Source organism: Pelophylax lessonae (assembly GCF_965119305.1).
Source record: "Pelophylax lessonae genome assembly, chromosome: 1".
NCBI lineage: Eukaryota > Metazoa > Chordata > Amphibia > Anura > Ranidae > Pelophylax > Pelophylax lessonae.
This window is the reverse complement of record NC_138768.1, coordinates 222,842,466-222,858,374: the sequence shown is the minus strand read 5'-3', so window position 1 is coordinate 222,858,374 and position 15,909 is coordinate 222,842,466. Positions and strand designations below refer to the sequence as shown.

Sequence of the window (15,909 nt, the reverse complement as noted above, 5' to 3'; positions counted from 1 at the left end):
AACTTAATTGTTTTATTGGCCTTTTACTAATGTATTTTTGGAGGGTGGGCATTATTGGGCTCAAAATGTTTCTTTTTTTTTAATTTGCAACAGATTGGCATTCGTGACAACTATCAAAGCATTGCCATGCACACACCACAGAGCCGCTTGAGCCCCCCCCTCACTGAATTACATAGCTACTCTCTCAGCATATCACAGCTTAACCTAACCAACAGCATTCTTCACTTGTGCTGTGGATTACTGACAGCCAATAACAGCTTGGATCAGAGGGGCAGGTGGAGATTTGATTAGGCTGGATCATAACATGGAACAAAACCTGCAACGATCCACCAGAAATGGTGATATATATGCAGAGTTCACTTAGGGACTACAGTACTCCAATTCCTCACTGACAGTTGCAATTGCAGCACCCCCTATCTTCTCCAGCATTTCTAACGCAGCCCATACAATTAGAATCCAATTGTGAATGGGGGAAACCTTCCCACTATGGTATTGTATTCTGACAGGGAGGAGCCTTCGTATTGCTGGGTATACTGATCACTCCAGAAAAACCCAACGGGCTGGTTAGTTGATAGATCAACTGGAGTACAATCAGCCTGCCCATGCAGGATTCGAAATTGAGCCAGTCACCTGCTAAACTGGCTGAATTTCGATCCATGCATAGCTGGCTTAAGAGAGAAGACCAGCTGGCTGCATTGTGTGGCCTTTTTTTTTAATTTATTGTACTTCCATTGCATTTGACTGCTGTTAGTGCTCAGGATCTTCAAGTAATTCTAAAGGCTTAACATTTTTACCTTAAAGCGGTAGAAAACACTTTTTTTTTTTCAAAGTTTCCCCCTGCAAGGCAATATCATTGTGCTAGTATGCAGTGCATACTAGCACTTTATGAGAGACTTACCTTAAATCGAAGCCCTCCATTGGCACACTGTCATCATTGACAGGGCTTCCATCTTCACCCGGTCTTCCATCCAAGTTCGCAGGCTATGGCCGAGCCACGATGACGTCACTCCCACACTTGAGAGTCTTGGCCGCGGCACACAGCCCTGGAAGAACGGCACGGGTATGCCGTTACTTCAGAGTGCATGTGTCGGTGACCTCACAGCCTGCTGTTTGCAAGAATATCTCCTACACATTTAGGAGATATTAATTTTATCAACTGGTAAGCTTTATTATAAGCTTACCTGTAGGTAAAAATAGAAAACGAAAGTTTACTACCACTTTAAAGCATTCTTCCCCTGAAGCTATAACACTAAAAATTAAGAGAGACCTCACACTGCCCTGGTGCAGTCCTGACGTGCTTTGGGTAAAGCATAGCTAACCCACGGGTTTTGTGCAGATTATTTGCACTTTCCTTTAGACTTCTATGATGTCCCGCGATTTTGGTGCAGTTTCAGGAAGTGCACCAAAGATGCAGCATGCAGGGGTTCTGGTGCGGTTTCAGAAAGTGCAAAGCCACAGGACCTCATACAAGCGAAAGCACAGCGGGGCAGTGTGAAACTGCCCCAATGATCTGGAAACTGCTATATAGTTTAGGGCAGTGATGGTTCCAAAGCACCCCAGATGTTTTGGGACTACATATTCAATGCTCCTGTACTCTGCAGTGTAAATGAGCATCATGGGAAACATAGTTCAAAAACATCTGGGGTGTCAAGGTTCGCATCACTGGCCTAGGGCAATAAGCAGTCAGATCTTGATAAAAAATGTCAGAGGAAAAAAAAAGAATGATTAAAAAGGAAAAACAAAAAAACTTCTCCAAAATGAGAAAAGACTAGGCACCAAGGACACTAGCAAAAAAACTGGAGTCTCACAGAGTGAATAGGGTTATATGATCGTTCAATAGGAGCGGTCATAGTAAGGTTTTTTTGCCAGTGTCCAATCACTGGGAGGTAGCCACATTATAACCCATGGTCTATGAATAAAAGTCATGTACCCTACACTATACAATTAGGATATAGGATTTTTGTACTTCCTATAAAATCATTTTCGCAGGGTCCACTGAGGGATACAGTTCCCTTCCTTTATGCGTTATTTTTCCTCCAAGACTTCTTGCTAAAACAGGCAAGGTGTAAAATGGAAGGATATAGTTTCTAAGGGGCTGACTTTAATTTGTCTATGTGCCTAGTGTCCGTTTTTCTGTAGGCGGCAGCATCACCCTATGTTGCTTCATTATCAATAGGCTGTGTTCTTTAAACAGACTTTTTAGGGTCTATTACTCCAACAGCAACACTTTTCACAGTAAAAAAAAAAAAAAAAAAAAAAAGAAGAATGTGGGCTTAAACAGCCGTAAGTGATACAATACAAGTGATTAATCTAAACAGTCTTTTGAAAGAGGTAGTGAGCTGAAGAACAATGTAAAGAAATAGAAAGTATTACAAAATTATATATATATATATATATATATATATATATATATATATATATATATATATATATATATATATATTATTTCATGAATATTCTATAGAGTATTGGAAAATATTAAGTTTCTATATATGTTTTCCCTGACCACTGCAACACATCCCGCTACATGCTAAATATCCTCTCGCCAGCTTCTTCATCACTACAGGGATGTAGAAGTCTAAGGGAAAATCCAGTGCGTGCAGCAAAGGGTACATGTAATGGCCCATCCTGTAGAGTCAAATACTTGCAGCATCCAGGAGCAGTGAAGCAATGTTTCAAGACACATACCACAGGAAGGTTTAAAAATAAATAAATAAAAGTGATCAGTGCTCTTAGTACTAATAATTTCAGTAAATTCTGATTTCTTCCTGCTTCTATAATTTGGGCACACCAGTGGTGAGATCCAAAGCTCTATGCCCTAAGCAAGTTGAAATGAGAGACACAACCCTCCTGTTGCAACATTTCTTATATTCAAGCGAGGCCCTCTGCTCTAGCCATTGCCGGTAAGTACCTCTGAAAACTCAATCTAACACCATTAATAACAGAATGAAATATCAGAAAACTGAGTAAAGTTCATAAAAGCAAAAAAATAAAAAAGAGAGAGCGAGCGCCACTCTCAGTGTAGCTTTTATTATTAGTTCAGGCAAAACCTAACTAATGCTAAACCAGCTCTGTGCCACATTCTAAACCTAATCTATCTAGCCCTGTAAAGCAATTATCGCTACACTTACCTGTTCTGCAACGGATCCCGTCCAGTCCCAGCATCAGCGGCTGCTTCAGTGGGGAAGCGGGTGCAGGAGAGGCAGCCAACAACACAAGCACCATAGTACGTCTATGATGACATCACTTCCCAGCCATTTCACAGCATTTGTCGGTCCTCTCCTGCACACAGCTTCCGCCGCTGGGAACCGGACCAGATTGGCTGCAGAATAGGTAAGTACAGCAATTTTTGCTTGACAGGGTTAGATAGATTAGGTTTAGGATGTGGCAGAGAGCAGGTTCAGTTAGTTTTTGCCTGGACTTACACTTTAATAAACTTAAAAACAATGATGCACTCACATGTTTCACTGCTTTTAAACTGATCAAGTTTTTAATAAATGCTACACTAAGTGCCAAAGCCAGTCTGTGTCTTTTTTGTTTTTATGCTTGCTTGTCAGCAGGAAAACCCCGGGTCCTGCATGAGAGGAGAGGTTGCAGACACAGTAAGTAAATGTTCTTTTTACGGGCACAGACATCTTGTATTGAATATACACTGCTCAAAAAAAATTAAAGGAACACTTTTAAAACACATCAGATCACAATGGAGCAAAATATCATGCTGAATATCTATACTGATATGGACTGGGTAATGTGTTAGGAACGAAAGGATGCCACATTGTTTGATGGAAAAAAAAATTAAGGGCTGAATTTAAAAAGCCCCCCCCAAAAATCAAAGTGAAAAAACGATGCAGCAGGCTATTCAATTTTGCTGAAATTTCATTGCAGCAACTTAAAATGAAACTCTGTAGTTTGTATGGCCATGTGCTTGTATGCATGCCTGACAACGTCAGGGCATGCTCCTTTTGAGGCCACGGATGGTGTCCTGGGGTATTTCCTCCCAGATCTGTTTCAGGGCATCACTGAACTCCTGAACAGACTGAGGTGCAACCTAGTGGCGTCAGATGGAACTAAAACAATGTCCCAGGGGTGTTCTATTGGATTTAGGTCAGGGGAGCGTGGGGGCCATTCAATGGTATCAATTCCTTCATTCTCCAGGAACTGGCTGCATACTTTCGCCACATGAGGCCAGGCATTGTCGTGCAACAGGAGGAACCCAGAACCTACTGCACCAGCATAGGGTCTGACAATGGGTCCAAAGATTTCATCCCATTACCCAATGACAGTCAGGGTGCCATTGTGTAGCCTGTAGAGGTCTGTGCGTCCATCCATGGATATGCCTCCCCAGCCCATCACTGACCCACCACCAAACCGGTCATGCTGAACAATGTTACAAACAGCATAGCGTTCTCCACGGCTTCTCCAGACCCTTTCATGTCTGTCACATTTGCTCAGGCTGAACCTGCTCTCATCTGTGAAAAGCACAGGGCGCCAGTGGCGGACCTGCCAATTCTGTTCAATGACAAATGCCATTTGAGGTCCACGGTGGCAGGCATTTAGCACAGGGCCCACTAGAGGATGTCGGGCCCTCAGGCCACCCTCATAAAGTCTTTTTTCTGATTGTTTGGTCCAAGAAATTCACACCAGTGGCTTGCTGGAGGTCATTTTGTAGGGCTCTGGCAGTGCTCATCGTGTTCCTTCTTGCACAAAGGAGCAGATAATGGTCCTACTGATGGGTTAAGGACCTTCTACAGCCCTGTCCAGCTCTCCTAGAGTAACTGCCTGTCTCCTGGAATCTCCTCCATGCTCTTGAGACTGTGGTGGGAGATGCAGCAAACCTTCTGGCAATGGCATGTATTGATGTGCCATCGTGGAGGAGTTGGAATGCCTGTGCAATATCTATAGGGTCCAGGTATCACCTCATGCTACCAGTAGTGATACTGACCCTATCCAAATGCAAAACTAGTGAAAAACAGTCAGAAAAGATGAGCAGGAGAAAAAAAGTCCAGTGGCTTCCACCTGTAAAACCATTCCTGTTTTGGAAGTCGTCTCATTATTGCCCATCTAGTTTACCTGTTGTTAATTTCATTAACACCAAAGCAGCTAAAACTGATTAACAACCCCCCTCTGCTACTTAACTGACCAGATGAAAATCCCAGGAGTTTATTTGACTTCATGCTTTAATCTGATTAAAAAATATTCCTATATTTTTTGAGCAGTGTATTTTGGATGAATTTGGAGAACCCTACAGCCACTACATACTGTATACTCTCTATACTAAGAGCGAGAGGCTTAGCTGTTTCAGTTTTGCCCAAAGGCAATATATGCGTCATTCGTATAGAGGGCTTTGATTTCAATGTGTCCAACCACCTATAGCTGGACGAATAACACCAATTTGTCTGATTAATGGACCATAAAAGGTTGTTCCCTTCCATCACAGGTTACAAATAAATCTATCCGACTCCAAGAGTGTGGGCAGTCAAGAAAATAGTGCCTCCCACTGTGTATTAACGACTCCAGTCAAAACTGCTGCAAGTTCAAAAGAAATTCTATTTGTATGTAGGTTTGGAAAAAAATAGAAGGTGGAGATATATGGCCATGAGAATGAAGTGGGCTCTGGTCTTACAGGCACAGTTGATAAGAGTCTTTGGAAATCTTCTTTTGACACACTTTGGCACTTGGTGATCAGAATGCAAGATTCACGAACAACAATCTTCAAAATATAGTGCAATAGTTCATCATTTAGTCTAGAAAAAAATATAATAGAAAATTTAGTAAAATGCTTGCTAGAAACAGGGTTATTGCTACAAATACACTGCAAGAGTAGCAAACGTCTGTTATAAATAAGTGAGGACAATTTATAGTCATTAAAATCACCAAAGTCAGGCACAAGTCTCACTCACTTTACCTCCCTTAAAGCCTACCTTTACACATTTTTAATTAGATTTAGAAAAGTACAGTAAACCCCCCCGCTCCAGCGCGGTTCAGTTTTTGCGGTCCCGGTTTATTGTGTTTTTTTCTGTAATGTTATTTTACTAATGAAATAATTGAAAATTAAATATTTTTGTGTTTTCCATAGCTCTTGCTCTGTCTCTCAGTATCTTTTATGTGTTTCAATGAGTCTCTATTGTTTTAAAAGTATGTTTAAAGACCTTAAAATGCTTTTAAAAGTATGTGACAGTAAAAAAAAACATGCCTACAGTGTATTTTAATAGGGTTTTCTATTTTGCGGATTTTCACTTTTCGCGGGTGGGTCCGGAACGTAACCCCCACGATAGAGGGGGGTTTACTGTATTACATTTTCTTGTTCTGCATATGACCCAGTTAGTTATTTTACTGCTGTTATTGCAGTTATTTCGCTGCAATTCCTGTGTGTATCCCCCACCACATCACTATTGCACTCCTTTTATGAGAACCGCTGCCTGTGTCAATGTTAACGACACCCCGAAAACAGGTTGCAAAATGCAGCGCATTTGGCTGAATCGGATCACAAGAGTGTAAACACCCATGTGATCTAATTTCAGTGCAGAAAAAAAAAAGGTGCCTGCCCCTTTATCATGTGGGTCGATTTGAGCCATAAAAAGTGAATAGGCTCAATTTGCACTGAATTAATTGCATGCGGTTTGAAAAGGAATGCAGTACATGCAGCTTCCCGCACCACAACAGTGTGAACTGAAACTCCACTAACTGCACAAATCAACAGGAACAATTATCTAACGCAGTGTTTCTCAACTCCGGTCCTCAGGGCACACTAACAGGTCAGGTTTGCAAGAAAACTGAAATACATCCCAGGTGATATCATTTGCTGCTCAGTGATTGCAGTATTCTAGTCTGCATCTCCCCAAGGTAATACTTAAAACCTGGCCTGTTAGTGTGCCAAAGTAGAGAAACACTGATCTAACTTACCGGTAATGTTCGTCTTCATCGCTCCCAAATCGGTTATTCTGAAGTTGTTCAGTCAAGTTGGTTAAGATAACATCTCGAAGCAGGGAAAGCCCACAGTTCCTATCGCCTGGGGGGCCAATTCACACAAATGATATTATAGTTAGTAATTAGAAAAGCCATAGATCAGTTTCCATATCATAAGCAGCAAGTAAATTGAAAATTAAAATTAACTATTGCAAAAAAGCTGAAAGCAATCACTGAAATATTAGGTCTTAAGGCGGCCGTACATGGATTGAAACTATGCCCTTTCAGCAGGGACAGACCAAATTTTGATCTTATATGGGCGAGCTGATTGTATAGAGTGGATCCACTGATCATTTTCTGTACAACTAGCCTGTTGGATTTTTCCGGAATGATCAGTGCCGCCACTTATACTTGGCAACACTGATCAGTGAGTCCCGACAGTGACCAAGGCTCACTGCTGTCAGAACACAATAGAAGAGTGGGAGTGATTCCCCCATCCACATCGTGTGTGTGTGTGTATAGGGAAATTGTATCTTTTTTTTTTTTTTTCATTCAACCTGCTGGTTCAATAAAAATATGAATAATGTATGGTCAGCTTTAAACATAGCTAGAAAGAAATGAATAAATAATACCCATTGCTGTAATGCCTCAAGCTGTGTGAAATCATAAATTATATGGCAACCACACACACACACACAAGGAAAACACAGTGATTTTTTTGTTGCAGATATGTTTAGAGATTAAATTAATTTCTGAAGTGTGTGTGTGACAGGACTAGCAGCAAATTGGCTAAGAAGTCAGCAAGGAGGCTAGTTAGTTGGCACCCTTCCTGGCAGTTCTGGGCTCTTGAGTTTAATTTTTTTAAAAAGGATACTACCTGAAAGCTCTGCTATATTTGGGTGTGCTTCCTGTAGGTGTTTTTGTTTACCCCCAAAATTTGTCGGCAGTTTATTCAGCTTTTAGCCAAAATCACGTGTGTACGTGTGTGTGTGTGTATGTGTGTACGTGTGTACGTGTGTGTGTGTGTGTGTTCAAGGAAGAGAAGACTTTAATGCCTGTAGGCCAGGTTGCATGTGAAAAGTACAAGAACTTTAAAAAAAAAAAAACTGTGGAATATTTGCCAAAGTAAACTTTGGAAATAATCTTACAATTGGATCATTTATTGAAGAGGGACTCTCATTTTGTACATTGAAGAAGTAGTAGAACTATTCAAGTTTTATTGCGGTCTGTGCTCCTGTTGGAAAGAATTGCTCTCATTTCCTGTCTCTGTGACATGTGGCCGCAGACTGGAAATTAAGGAGATTAATCCAGCAAACACACGGTCAGCAAAAAACGGAATTTTTGTAAAATCTTACCTGTAAAATTCCTTTCTCTGAGTCCTCCGACAGTCGCCGCCTCTTCATATTCGTCACATATGGGGTATTAGACTTTGCTCCGAAGGAGTAGCTAGGCAACAGAATATGTTAACAATAAAGCTTTAACATATCCCACCCTCAAGGGGTGGTCCCCTCAGTCAATACCCTCCTACTTCCTGCAACCATATCTCAGTTTTAGTGGAATAGCAGTAGAGTATACATTCAAACCCCAAAAGAGGGGCGGGGGCGGCGACTGTCGGAGGACTCAGAGAAAGGAATTTTACAGGTAAGATTTTACAAAAATTCCGTTTTCTCTTACGTCCTCCGACAGTCGCCGCCTCTTCATATTCGTCACATATGGGGACGTCCCAAAGCAGTGCAAACATGAGGGGTGGGAAACGCATCCGCGCCGAAAGGCAACGCAGTCTCCACATCAAAGAAAGGAACCTTACCAAAGGAAGGAAACCAGCTGGGCAACAGCAAAAATAAGTGCTCAACAGAAGCAACAACCCAGGAAAAGACAAAAAAACCAGGGGATACAAAAAACTATCCCAACAGCCAGGAGTCCCCAACAAGGGACCCTATGGAACAGCCGCACTAAGAACCTTGCGGCCAAAGGAAGCATCCGCCGATGCCTGAACATCTACTTTGTAGAATTTTGTGAAAGTGTGCACGGTCGACCAAGTCGCCGCCATACACACCTGGGCTACAGAAGCCCCATGACGGCAGGCCCAAGACGTACTCAGAGATCTAGTAGAGTGCGCCTTCACAGGCACAGGGGGAACCTTCCCCTGCAAGGCATAGGCCTGTTCAATGGTCTGCCTGATCCATTTGGCGATGGTAGAGGCCGAAGCCGCCATGCCCTTCCGAGGACCCTCTGGAAGAACAAACAAGGAGTCCGTCCTACGAAAAGACTCAGTCGATTTAAGGTAAACCCTTATCGCCCGAACAACATCCAGAGAGTGCAATCTCACCTCCTTTGGATGTTTAGGCTTCGTGCACAACGAAGGCAAAACAATATCCTCGTTAAGATGGAATTCCGAAACTCGTTTCGGCAGAAAAGAAGGATTAGGTTGCAAGACCACCTTATCCAAATGAACAACCAGGTACGGAGACTTGCAGGACAAAGCCGCCAGTTCCGACACTCTGCGAGCCGAAGTGATTGCCACCAAAAAGGCGACCTTTTTGGACAACATAGACAACGAGATCTCCCTGATCTGTTCAAAAGGAGCACGTTGTAACACAGATAGAACGAGATTCAAGTCCCAAGGGGGCAAAGGATCCCTCCTAGGAGGAACCAGATGCCGCACACCCTGAATAAAAGTGCCAACCAAGGAGTTGGAAGCCACGGGACGTTGAAACAGAACGGCCAGCGCAGACACCTGACCCTTTATCGTAGCCAGCGCCAAACGCTGATCAACACCCGTCTGAAGGAAAGACAGCACACGGGAAACCGAGTACGTGCGGGGTGAAAACCCCCTGGACTCACACCAGGCAAAATAGGCCTTCCAAGTACGGTAATAAACCTTCCCCGAGGAAGACTTCCTCGCGTTGATCAAAGTATGAACGACCTCTGGAGAGAGACCCTTCTCCTTCAGGACCTCGGTCTCAACAGTCAGGCCGTCAAAGCCAGCGACTGTAAAGCAGGATGGTAAATCGGTCCTTGAGACAGTAGATCGTCTCGAAGAGGCAGACGCCAAGGGGCGTCGACCGCCAGATTCACGAGGTCTGCGTACCAGGACCGGCGAGGCCAGTCCGGTGCCACAAGAATCACCGTGCTGCGTTCCGAGTGTAACCTGCGAAGGAACCTGGACAGCAACTGAATCGGTGGAAACGCGTACATCAGCCTGTACTGATGCCACGGGGCCACTAACGCGTCCGACGCGTCTGCCCGAGGGTCGCGCGTCCTTGCCACGAACCTCTTCACCTTGTAGTTGAGGCGAGACGCGAACAGGTCCACATCTGGAAGACCCCACTTCGCGCACAACATCTGGAAGACAGCCGGGTGGAGAGACCATTCCCCCTGATCCAGGGTCTGGCGACTCAGATAGTCCGCCTGCCAGTTCTCCACTCCCGGAATGTGAACCGCCGTTATCGCCGGGACATGAGTCTCGGCCCAAGACAGAATGTCGGCCACTTCTCGAGCCGCTCGGGCACTCCTGGTGCCCCCTTGGTGGTTGATGTAGGCCACCGCCGTGGCATTGTCCGTCTGCACCCGAACCGGGCAGCCCTGCAGCCGGTCCGTCCAGCGATGAAGACAGAGCCTTATCGCACGCAATTCCAGAATGTTGATCGGGAGGGAAGACTCCCCCACCGACCAGGTCCCCTGGGCGGACAGAACGCCCAGAACACCACCCCAGCCCGACAGGCTGGCATCCGTGGTGATTATCGTCCACGAGATCGGACGAAATGACTTGCCCCCGGACACCAACGGGGACTGGAGCCACCACAGAAGGTTTTCCCTGGTGCGATGACTCAACGAGATCTGAAGATCCAGAGATTGAGGTCGCCCGTCCCACTCGGACAGGATCTCCGCTTGGAGACCCCGCGTGTGAAACTGCGCGAAAGGAATCGCCTCGAAGGCCGAGACCATCAATCCCAGACATCTCATACACGTCCGCAGAGACGAGTGTGGAACGTCCCTGAGGGACCTGACTTCCTCCTGAAGAGTCCTGAGTTTGTCTTCCGGCAGGAAGACCTTCGCCTGCACCGAGTCCAGTATCATTCCCAGATAGGGGAGACGAACCAACGGACTCAGTGTCGACTTTGGAACATTTATCGTCCAACCAAACTCCTGCAGAGTTTGCATTGTGACAGACAGGTCCTTCTCCAGACCCTGTCTGGTCGCAGACCGAACCAGAATGTCGTCCAGATACCCCAGGACAGAAATGCCCTGGGCCCTCAATAATGCCAGAACCGGTGCAAGCACCTTGGTGAAGACCCGCGGAGCCGAGGCGAGACCAAAGGGCAACGCCACGAACTGGTAGTGATCCTCCGCAATGGCAAATTGAAGGTATCTCTGATGACCCTCGAATATGGGGATGTGAAGGTACGCATCCTTCAAATCGATGGAGGCCATGAATTCCCCCGGAACCAGGGCAGCCACCACCGAGCGCAGGGATTCCATGCGGAACTTGCGAACCCGCACAGAGCGGTTCAGAGCCTTCAAGTCCAGAATCGGACGAACCTTGCCCTCCTTCCTGGGCACGGTGAACAGATTGGAATAAAACCCCCGAAATCTGTCCCGATGAGGCACCGGAACCACCACTCCCTGAGCCCTCAGGTCCCGCACCGCCAGGTGCAGATCCCGCAGGCGCTCTGGAGACAGTTGAAGATTTGAGGGAAAAAATCTGCTCTCCGGCCGAGAGAGAAACTCGATCTTGTAACCAGACCGAACGATTTCCAGAACCCATCTGTCCCGCACACGGGCCAACCAGGGCTGAAGAAAACCGAGCAAGCGTCCCCCCACCCCAAGACTGGGTGAGGGCGCCCCTTCAGGCCGAACTGTTATGGGCAGCAGGTCCGGATTGGCCGGACTTCTGTTTCCCAGACCAGGGCTTCTTCTGAGAGCCTTGGCCCTTGAACGGTTTGCCCTTGTAGTGCGGCCGAAAGGCACGAAAGGACCCCTGAGGGGGCCGAAAATTTGCATGCTTCTTCCCAGAAGCCCCCTTAGCCTTGGGGAAATGGGGCAAGAGAGTGCTCTTACCCCCGGTGATCCCCTTAATCAACACATCCAGGGACTCCCCAAAAAGGCGAGACCCATCATAAGGTAGATTGGCTAAGGTCTTACGTGAAGATTGGTCCACCGACCAACATTTCAACCAAACCAGGCGGCGAGACAACACCGCCACGCTGTGCACACGTGCAGCCAACGGAATCAGGTCCAGGTCCGCATCACACAGATACATGACACCCTGGTGGATCTGATCCACCATATCCAGGGTCGCCGCCGAGGCCGAATCGGCCACTAGGACGCGCCTAAGCATCTGCGTCCAACTTGCGATCGCCTGGGCCGCCATGAGAGAAGCAAACAGAGCCTTAAGCATAGAGCCCGTAACAGAATAAGTATGACGGGCAAGAGACTCCAGTCTCCTATCCGTGGCATCACGGAAAACAGGGGAACCCTCTGCAGGAATCGCAGTGGCTTTGTTCAAAACCGCAATTGCATGATCCACTGGCGGAGGCACACACCACCGTTCATCAGTGGCAGGCGAGAAAGGATAACGCAGCTTGAATTTACTTGGTACCGCAAAAGGCTTGCGCAGATCGCGCCATTGATCCTTAACAGCGCGCTGAAAATCAGCATTGCAGGGAAAAACCTGCGGCGTCCTGCGTTTTCTCTGCGTCCCATAAGCCGCCAAAGCAGCGGGGGGACACACTTCGTCCTGCAAACGTAGCGTTTGCTTAATGGAAGCAATCAACTCATCCATGATTGCAAGCTCTTCAGGCGAGCCAGGGGAAGAATTATCAACCCCCTCAACTTCAGCCTCTACCTCAGACCCCACTAGATCAAGAGAGGAGCGGGACCCCGATAGGGGGGTCCCTGCCAGAACAGCCCCATCACCTTCACCCTCAGAATCAGAGGACAGAGCAACTCTGGGCCGTTTAGTAGATTGAGCAGCCACCAGCATTTGCACCTGGGCAGCAAGGCCAGCCACAATAGTGGCTAAATCCCCCCCTGGGGGGGAAACAGCGGTCCCCTGGCTTTCCACCAATACTGTAGGAAACTTGCCCTCCTGAGAATCCATTGCCCCTGTAATGCCAGACAACCAAGGGTTAACTGCCCCCTTTTAGCAAGCGCGGCAAGCGCAGCCCACCGCACCACACTCAGGCACAATGAGACCCCCACAGGGAATATACAAACTGAGTACAGGCAAGGGATAACAAGAACAGAAGGATAAAACCTGAGGAGACCCCGCTGCTGCTGCTGCCTCGATCGGTGTTCCAGGAGAGAGGAAGTGATGCTGCTAGGGCGCTCTATGCAAGCCTATGGAGGCTACAAGAAAATGGCCGCCGTGCATGTAAACTATGCGGCCGGAGCGGGCGCCGGTAAAATGGCGTCGTTTGGCGCCGAAAACGCCGCTCCACAGTGCATAAAAAACACACACATTACATCCCAATATAAGGATACATGTTAGATCGCCGCAGCGATCGCTGTATATGCCCAAACATGCCAAGAAAAAACATGCCCCACAGCACACAGCTCCTCACACTGCCCAGCCTGACACACACAGTGTCATACAGCTCCCCCCCCCCCTTGCAGCCCACAGCATGCAGCCGAGAGATAGGGAGACAAGCAGTGTGATTAAAGGCAGGTTACACAGTCCCAGACTGAGACCCCCCCAGACAGACAGGTCCCCACATAAATACACTTACCTCACATGGCGTGGGGAACCCGCACAGGCGAACAAGCCGCTGCACATGAGGCAGGGAGAGTCGCAATTCAAGACGCACATAATGGAGGTTAAGAAACCGCACAGCGTCCGGTGAGGTAGCCACCTCACCAATCATCCCTGCACCGAACAGGGATGGGTCGTTCACTGTGCCAGGAGCGTTACCTGGCTGAACGCTCAATGGCAGACTGGGAAGCCACTGACCCACGACCTGCGACCAGGGGGATCAGCCCGAGACCCAGTCCGCATGATCCTCTTCGTCCGAAGAACTAACTAATGCTGACAAAAATAACAGCTAAGTAAAGGTAGAGAGAAAACTCAAACAAAATATTAAAAAGAAGAAAGAGTCTGGGACAAAAAGTCCCAGCACAGAGAGAGCCAGCCACTCCTGACAAGCTAGACATTAAAAAAGAGATATGGTTGCAGGAAGTAGGAGGGTATTGACTGAGGGGACCACCCCTTGAGGGTGGGATATGTTAAAGCTTTATTGTGAACATATTCTGTTGCCTAGCTACTCCTTCGGAGCAAAGTCTAATACCCCATATGTGACGAATATGAAGAGGCGGCGACTGTCGGAGGACGTAAGAGAAAAAGAGGTATTTTGACTTGCCTGTAAATTCCATTGTAGGCTCCTACCTTAAGGTAATTAGATACTAGCAAGCTTTTGAGGACATGCCTCCTGAGAGTCTCCACTTTAACTCTACCCCACTCCTTGAGTCCGGAGTTTTATATGAAATGCAATATGAGTAGCCAATGAATAAAAATGAGGGTGGCCTGTGTCCTGGCAAAGCTGGGCTACAGAGGCCTGGTGTCGGAATGCCCAGGAAATGCCCATGGACCTGGTGGAGTGGGTGTGTAAAAAGGTAGGAGATGATTTGCTCTTGAATGTGTGCATTCTAGTGTTTAGATTTCTTAACCATGGAACGATAGTGGACTCGGAAGCATGGTGTCCCTTGTGAGGCCCTGAGGACACGACAAAGAGGGAATCTGTCTTCTTGATCAAAGCTGTTGCTTGCGGTTTTGCTTCTAATGCTTCTGACTATGTTCAGGCAATGAAGAGCAATTTTCTTTGAGTGCTTTGGAGAAGGCATAAGGATGGTAGGACTTGATGTCTTCATTGAGGTGGAAGACTGATACCACCATGGAAAAAAGGATGGTCTTGTCTTTGTGAAGAACGAGAAACGGATTCTTACAAGAGAGCTGCCAACTCCGAGACATGTCTGACAGATGGGATAGCAACCAAAAAGATCACTTTAAAGAAGAAGTCAGCAGAGGGAAATCATTGATGGGTTTAAACCTTAAAGAGTGGTTTCTGCAGGACAGAGAGAACCAAGCTGAAATTCCAAGAAAACACAGGGTGCTGCAAGGGGAGCACAATGCAAGCTATACATTGAATAAAAGATTTTGACACAGGAAACTGAGACCAGACGTTTTTGAGAATGGAAAAGGCAGAAACCTGTTCTTTCAGAGTGCTTAAAGCCAAATTCTGGTCAAAACCTGATTGCAGAAAGGCCAGAATTCTAGGCACAGAGTCATCTCTGGGACTGAAGTGTTTGTGTTTACACCAGGCAAAGAAGAATTTGCATATATGACAGAAGATCTTTCTTGAAGTGGCTTTTTTTGCTTTTAACAAAGGTAGGAACAACACACACAGAGACCCCTATGTCTCTTAACACCTGGGCTTCAACAGCAATGCTGTTAAAGCCAGAAACTGAGAAGCAGAATGGAAAAGGGGGGCCTAAAAGAGAAGGTCTGGCCAGTTAGGAAGAGGTCAGGGGGCTTTCTAAAATAGTCTGAATAGGTCTGTGTGCCAGGTTCTTCTGGGCCAGTTTGGTGCAATGAGAATGACCGTGTTCTCTAGCTCTATTATGTGGAGTAGACGAGGTCCAATTCACAATGGGAAGACACAGATTGGCCTGAATGACAACCTGGGGATTATCAAGGCATGCCAGTGCTAAGAGGTCAATGGTCATGGCCACAAACACAGTTTGTTGATAAAACTGGAGGCCAAGATATCCATGTCCGGGGTCCCCCATCTCCGACATATCAGACTGAAAATGATTGGGATGTGGACCGCAGAGATTGCTGGACAGAGTCTTCATCCATGAGATTATCTGGGTTGCTTCCTTTAAGGTTGCATGATTCCTGGTACCCGCTTGATAGTTGATGTATGCCACGGTTGTGGCTTTGTCTGACTATGGAGACTTGTGTCATTGTCTTTCCAGTGGACATTTGCAGATAACTGGAAGGGAGAG

The 15,909-nt window shown here is 46.6% G+C and overlaps 1 protein-coding gene across 2 annotated transcripts in view; it reads right to left on the bottom strand.

Moving 5' to 3' along the window:
• Positions 1–15,909, bottom strand: part of HECTD4 (HECT domain E3 ubiquitin protein ligase 4) — a 335,164-nt gene that overhangs the window by 179,770 nt on the left and 139,485 nt on the right. For both annotated transcript variants that reach the window (XM_082265115.1, XM_082265116.1), the window contains exons 15-16: positions 6,904–7,009; positions 5,624–5,744 (exon numbers count right to left, since the gene is read on the bottom strand). In XM_082265115.1, the coding sequence (XP_082121241.1) occupies positions 5,624–5,744; positions 6,904–7,009 (227 nt within the window). The remainder of the gene's footprint in view (positions 1–5,623; positions 5,745–6,903; positions 7,010–15,909) is intronic.